Below are 7,740 nucleotides of genomic sequence, written 5' to 3'. Positions count from 1 at the left end.
GTTTTGAAATATTCTTTGAAACTTGGATTCACTTAAAATTTGGGTAGGGAACTTTTTCACGAAGGTCATCTGAGTGCACAACTTCAGCTTATTTGGCAAATGTTGAGTGATGTGAATATTTGTTACTTTATAAGAATGAAATATATGAACCTTCACTTATAACTTATTTATTTACTGCAATTGAATTCAGCTACGTCTACGTCATTTTCATATCAATCACTTCAGAACACGGAGAAATGGCTGCTCTAATGTGATTTCAGCCACCGGTATGAATTTCCAGGATTCTACAGTGAATAAACATTGTTCTACATGTAGCTGCTCATATTTTAATATAAAAACTCAATTTTCTTTGTATTTTTGCTACATCAAAGTAATTTGATCTTTTCTGTCTAATCCAATTGTATAATTCTGACCTGAAAAATCAAGAGTGCTGGTGCAACTTATGGCCCTGGAAATATGGTAAATATAGGATTTTGTATTCAGCTTTCTGGATACTCATTTCTTGCTTTTGAAGAAAATAAAACCAAGTGCAGTAAGTTCATTTATATCCTGCATACACATTAGCAGTTTTTATTAATTGATAGCATTATGAATCCAGCTTATTGGGTCCTTCATGAAACTGTACACATAAATACATTCTTATGTACATGATACAATATTCATCCATGAGGAAGTGCCATTTATGGAAACAGCCAAAAACCAATCACTTTTACGAAACTCCAAAAGACAGGAAATGGGAAATATGTGCTTTTAGCAATGGTGGTGGAGACAAATTAAAATACAGATACAGTAGATGTAGCGCTATGGTTCTTTTATCACAAATTCTATGATTTTCCAGGAAAAATGGCAACTTCAGGTGCTTTCACAAACAATATTATATTGAGAAATGTTTTAAATGACTATTTCTACATCTGCAGCTTCAACTATTCATTGCAAGACACCAAATCTTTTGGATTATGAAAGGTAATGAACATCTATGCAAGTCTTTGCAAGTAATGCTGGCCAAGCAGCTACTTGAAATTAAAATTTGTGACCAGAAAATAATGTTACATCTACTCATATGAATCATGAAAGTTACAAATATTCAAGAAAATTAGTTAAAAATCATAGATAACAACAAAATTTGTCAATGAAATGAAAAATTTTAATCATGACAAGGCATCTCCTTCATCAATAAGACCTAGATCTATAAATAATTTAAACACAGGTTCAACAATGAATAAATAAGAACAAGCATTTCACCATTTCCAAGGAGTTGAACAGAGACTAGGTGTCACACTAATAATTGCTTTACTGCTCAGCAGTAAATGTATAAGATTACATGAGAACAAGATTTTTTTTATCATTTGGGAAAGATATTAGCTTAAATTCTTAATACTTATAAATCACAGCAATTACAGTTATTTAAAATGAGGTTATTGTATAAAGTCATCCAGTCTTTTCTCCTTGTTCAAGTCTTCGTTGCTTAATATCAATGCCATGCAACAGCTTACTGATTAATATCACTGGGAATGATGCAATTCTTCATAGAGACAATATACATTTTATTTGAACAAATTTTTAAATAACCCAGCAAAGAAAAGTAACCCTAATAAGGATTCTTCAGTGGTTATAAACATGGGACAAGAGAATGAAACTTCAATAAAAACCTGAAGAGATTATTCATGGGACATATCTAACATGTACATTTTCCTTTAACAGTGAGAAACTAAGGCTAAGGTTTCACCATACATACTCAGAAGTACTGCTTCAATAAAATATCCTGGACACTTGCACCCAAGTTTATGCAACAGAAATGAACAAAGTGCCCAAGCTTAAAATATAAATACTATTTTCTATAATGCTAATACCTTACACAGAAACAAAATCAGCTAATGCATTATGTATTCCGCAAAACAATGATAATTCTTATCTAATCCCAAACATACATTGATCTTCATCAAAATGAAGCAGCTTTGGTGCTTGATGTGTTCTAGAGAATGGCTGTAGAAAGGCATCACATTGTAACATAATTTCTGAAGCATATATCATACAACCAAGCCCATAAATCACTCTTTGTTTTCATGTAATAAATTCCTTTTAAGATTTTACAAATTAAAACAATAAAGTTCAACAAAACATAAACTTTCAAATGATGATTAAATAGATTTACAGACAAACTACAACACTTTTGATAGAAGTACTCCTCCAGCCTACTTACATTTGTACATGGTACTATGACAAAAACAATAAGTTTAATCACACTAGAGAACTTAGAACAAGTCATTCAACTGACACCAATCAATAAGGGTGTGCCTTTTCCACAGTTTTACATCTCTTGCAAGGATATCTAAATACTGTCCCAAAACAGCAAAATTATGAGTAGCTACATGCTCTTTTCAGAGAACATAATAAAAACGCATTTAACAATGAAAGACTGCTTTCTATGGAAATGGTTAAAATAAATGAATTCTAGAATACAAGATGTATCAACCAGAAATAATATTTGAATTCAAAGGAATTAAGGATTAGCTCATAACCATGCCTCAAAATATTGTACTCACATGCTAGGTGACAGTACAGAACATTACTTTGGAATGCGTAACACCTTTAAGGCAATTAATTCAAGGGCAGAACCATGACTATGTTTGGACAAACCAGTTCATCACATAAATTCAACACATACCCACGACTCCTTCCCATGGCAATGATATTTATCACCTCCATAGCTCCACACGAACTTCAAGCTCCCACGCTCAGTACAGCTACATTAAAAATAAGTGAAATGTTCACATTATGACAATGACCATGACCAAAAATAATTACTTTACTTTAAAATTCAGCTTGACTTAAACAGGTGTGCCAACATACAAGTCTCATCGTTCCCATTCATTTCAACAGGTGTAAAATAGGAATGAAGCCAGAGAAAAGCATGACTGAGGAAAATCATTTTTTGTTTTAGTGTTTCTCTCTGGACATTAAATCACTGCCGCAGATGAATCAAGATCACAATCAGTAAGTAGGTACACATGCAAAATGCAAACACTCTTGTCAGCACCACATTTCCTCCGGAGCCACCCCTGGGTGACCGCTGCCAACCGAGTCTATTTCTTTGGCAGAAATCATCATGATGGACACAGCATGACATTGTTCACACCTCAGTGCTTCGTCCCACCGCATTGGCCCCACTTCCCAGCACACCACCACTCCCCACTGGTCCAGCTTCCTCCGAACGTGATGACTTGCGCTCCCGCTTACCAAACAACCCACCGAGGAAGGACTGCTGGTGGCTCATTGATTTGGAACAACTCAAACCCTTACTGCCGGCAGTTGATTGCTGCGGAGATGAGTCCCTGCTCACTGTGCTGGCCGAAGTGCATTGGAATGAAATGGACATGCCGCTGTCGAGTGAACCCACGCTCCCCCTCCTCTGTGGCTTCTCCCCTGAAACTAGTTCAAGAAGGAAAAACATTAGCCTCCAGAAGGCAAAATTCTACAAACAACAATTTTACTTCCATGAAAATATAACTTAATTTAATATGTGAAAGGTGCACCAATTTGATTGACAGCAGAGCCAAGGCTGCCCTTGGAAAGTGCTCATCATAGTAGCTATGATTTTTTTTATTGCAATATAACACTAACCTATGCAAGTGGTAAATAAAGTCATGCGCTGCATCTCTTTACTTTCTTACGTTTTTGCTCACTAGAACACACAAAAAAAGTGAACATTGCTGGGAACTCTGTTTAAGAGTTCTGGTCAAGTGCCCAATGTCATGCATCATATCACACTCATGCCACTAGAAAAAATCCCATTGAAGGTTGACAGCATGAGTATTTGATGGGATAGAATAGTTTTATTTTGCAGGGAACCATAATAATGCGCTTGCGATTCAACTGCTGGCACATTAGATGAATGCAAGTTAACATTGGAATTAAAATAGTCTTCACTTAAGGAGAGGATATTAAGGGATGCTCTTAAAACAGCATGAAATGAGATTGGTAACAATAAATGACAAGAGCAAAACAATTCAGGAGGATTCCTGGCTGAAGGAATATTCTGGCATTTACATTATTTATGCATGATGAAGGGAAACTAAGACTGAGTAATAAATTACATTGCACTGGCTATAGAAGTGTTCATACAGCACCTATTTATTAACAGGAGTTCTGAAAAATGAAATCCTGCCAAAATGTTTATGAAAACTAGAAGTTCAAGAAATGCCACTCTCATTGATTTTAAAAGCCCATTTATGCAAGCATATAGGACCGAGAGGTACAACAGTAAGTGTACTGAATTTCAAAAGAGAAAACAAATAGAGGAACATGTCCAAAGAGATTGAAAGCATCAAAAACCATTGTGGTAGTTAAATGTGTCACTGAGAAAAAAAAATTTTGATGGGACCCAACATTTCCTACATGAATTTCCAGAAAAGATCAAAAAATCTGCAAACCCTACAAAATCTGGATATCTATAGAACCAAACAATTTTATCTGAAATCTATCTACATTGCTCCCACCCGAGTCCCAAAAACTATCTGCCTAATTACTTCCAACAATCCCTGTGTGACTTTACCCTGTCCACAAATATGAATAAAAACCTTCATTAAAGTTTTCCATTGCCAGAAGCAGGCATAGGTGAACTGAACATATTCAACTTGCGATGACTTCTAATTATGACAGGAGTCAAATCAATGAAACTAGCATAAGGTACATTTACTTAAATACATTAAGCTAACAATATGACAATATTAAATCTGTGCACCATAAATTATGCAAATATAGAGATAATAAATAAAAATACACTAAAGGAACTATATTCTTCCATAACTAAATGAAATACATTGTAACATTTTGTAGATCGAGGTCCAGTCAGGCTTAAATTGGATGAAAATAATTTGTACTCAGCAATTAACAGTAAAAACTTTTGCCACTATTCAAAGCACTCAGTGCATTTAATTAACTTCTGAATACTGAGAAACTATATCATTGAAAGGGCATTGATATAGCAACAATTCTCTCGAATTTTGGGTCAAGGCATGTTGGTGCCACAAAATATTTCTTTCAGTAAGGGATCCATTTTTGAATTTTCCGCTAATAAATATCAGCCCTAGAGAAAGAATCTGCTCATTCCTGCCAATGCACACTGTTCAATTTCTGGCATTCATTATTTATTATTCATAACTCGGGAAATTAGTCAGCTTAATGATACAGAATTATGCATGTAGATATGTGCTCCACCAACAGTGTTTCCCTCCAGAGATTCGATAATTAATCAGTTAGTGCAGTGCAACCAATCAAAAGCCATTTAATTGTGATAATGCATTGAACAAATCCATTTATTTGCTCACTATTATTTTAAAAAGTTTTGGCCATCTCTTGTGACCATTATAAAATGGCTAGGAGCTGATATTAAAAAAAACTATTGATAGATTGAAAATGATCCTATTGATATCTTAGTTACAATAAATCACTGAAATGAACTGAAAACATCTAAACAATAATTACGAGCATGAGTATTGAAGAAGATTGCATAGATACAGAGATATAGATGAAGAAGATACATGCTCTTGTGAGTGATGACAAATGTGAGTTTGCTCTCTGACCTCTCTTATCCCTGATAAAAACCTGAGCTAAAAATTGAAAGATAACATTATATGCAGTCCTCTTATTAAATAAAATCAAACTCAACACAAGATCTGATATTATGTCATTGTTTTCAACTGCACAATTTTAAGCATTTACAATTCAGTGCTGAGTGAGTCAAGTGTGAAATAACCTGCAGTATTGAGGGTGAGAGTGTGAGCAGTACTTAGTGTGAGTATTCCAAAATTTTGAAAATTTAAAACCTAACAAGGATTTCTATTTGCCCCTTTAAAACTAAAGAAATAGTAAGAGTTAAGAGTGAAAATGAGTGCTGCTCTTCAGTGCACAAACTCATGTGATCAATTCCAATCACAGTCACTTTTTTCTCCTGTGATTTAATTTAGATACCTTGGACAAGCACCGGGGTGCAAATGCTGCGTCAGAGGGTGCCACACGCCTTGGCAGATACCCTAGTGAGCCTGTTGAAACTATACTTTCACACTCTGGTCTTTCCCTATCAACATTCATCCAACATCCAAGCTGACCCACTTCATAATGGTACACTCAGAAGACTTCCATCACGAAACGAGAAACCTCTGGCTGTCCACACTCACACTGATCATGTATGTCGAGAAGTGAGTTGCTTAGTGCCGAGCGCTTCAGGGTCCCCTCCACGCTTGGCCTGTCCCGACCGCTGCGACCCCCTTCGGCCCTCGGACACCCTCCAACGCTGCTGCCCAATGCCGACACTCCCTCAACCCCTTCCTCTGGCCCTGCCACCCCTCCTTTGACCACCTCCTCTTCGGGTGACGTGGCCCTCCCAACCACCCCCTGACCACCCCGTGGGTCAGGGAACATGGTGGCGGTGCCACTGTCCCTCGGCGATGACTCCTCTATGTCTGCCACGCCACTGTCTCTGTTCTCCGAGGCTGAGCCACGTCCCCCACGCCCACTCTTCTGCCGCTCCAGCTCTGCCTCTATGCGCAAACTCTCCATTTCGTCCATCTCGCTGATTGACTCACGCAGGTCCTCAGCAAATTTGCAACGGTCGTGCTCATTTCGAGCATTAAATTTCACCAGGACCTTGCCATCAACACGTTGCGAGAGACGTATTCCGTATGGGTAATCTGGAAATGGAGTGGATAAAATTGCTCAGAAATTATGACTACACGAATAAATTATGGGAGTCTCTGCCATCAACATACTTATTGTACATAAATGCAACTAAAACTGAAGAGGAAAAATGGAAACATTAAAAATTTTTCCAATGGGTTAGGCAAATGTCATAACCAAGAGACCCTGAGCATTAGGCAATTCAAAGATTTCATTTCTCTTCAGTAATGAAAGAATTACACAACACAGAGGATGCCACATACTTTCTTAACGCTATTGTAATTTCACACTAGGCATTACACATTAATAGCAAAGAAGTTAATATATGATACACAAACTAGGCTCACTGTACACGTCCCCTTGACATGCATCTTGCTATTTATTTTACGTACGTCAACATACTCATTAAAGAACCTGTTTTTTAGTGTACTGATGGCATCAATTCACTGTCACACATTTATAGCACTATCAGCTAACATCTCGACCATTCCGTAGGTGTTTCACAAATCAGGATTTTATTTCAAAGCAAACTAGCCATAAGGCTATAGCAGATAGTCTGACATTATATTATTTAATATGTCAAAGCATTTGAACACCTGCATTAAAAGACGTTAGTATGTATTCAAGTGTAATTTTATCATCAAAAAATGTAATCCCAATATGATTAACTTCACACTCAAATATGAATGAATAACTTTAGGGCATATTTTTCCAATTCCATCCTCATTTTTAGCTTAAATTTATATCAAGAAAGTATTGGGAATAGAGTAACTAGTCACAAGGAGAAACTAGATGCAATCTGACAATCAAGACACCACAGTGGCTACTTTTTATTTCCAAAAATCTTAAATAAGGGTGGTGATTTGCAAAACTATACACTAGTATTATGATAGTTTAAATTAAAAAAATATGGTTTAACAATCACCACATCGAGGCAATTCAATGTGGAAATGGAGGGCTTCTCAACATTTAACTAAATACAATCATACAAAATGTAAACTGATCATATTTCACCTTTAAGTTAACCAATCAAATTTCAGCTTTATACATTTAAAACACCACATG

At 36.3% G+C, this 7,740-nt stretch overlaps 1 protein-coding gene across 1 annotated transcript; it reads right to left on the bottom strand.

Annotated features, from left to right (window-relative positions):
• Positions 1-541: 541 nt before the first annotated feature.
• On the bottom strand, positions 542-6,645 carry LOC139695622 (IQ motif and SEC7 domain-containing protein 2-like). Its single transcript, XM_071594427.1, has 2 exons — positions 6,177-6,645; positions 542-3,429 (listed from the first exon to the last, which is right to left on the bottom strand). The coding sequence occupies exons 1-2, from the start codon at positions 6,565-6,567 to the stop codon at positions 3,131-3,133; spliced, it is 690 nt and encodes a 229-aa protein (XP_071450528.1). The 5' UTR covers positions 6,568-6,645; the 3' UTR covers positions 542-3,130.
• Between the last annotated feature and the right edge of the window lie 1,095 nt (positions 6,646-7,740).

The sequence above is a fragment of the Hetaerina americana genome, unplaced genomic scaffold (genome assembly GCF_022747635.1).
Source record: "Hetaerina americana unplaced genomic scaffold, ioHetAmer1.1.p SCAF_60, whole genome shotgun sequence".
Taxonomy (NCBI): domain Eukaryota; kingdom Metazoa; phylum Arthropoda; class Insecta; order Odonata; family Calopterygidae; genus Hetaerina; species Hetaerina americana.
Note: the sequence above shows the minus strand (reverse complement) of the source record. Positions and strands in the feature narration are given on the sequence as shown.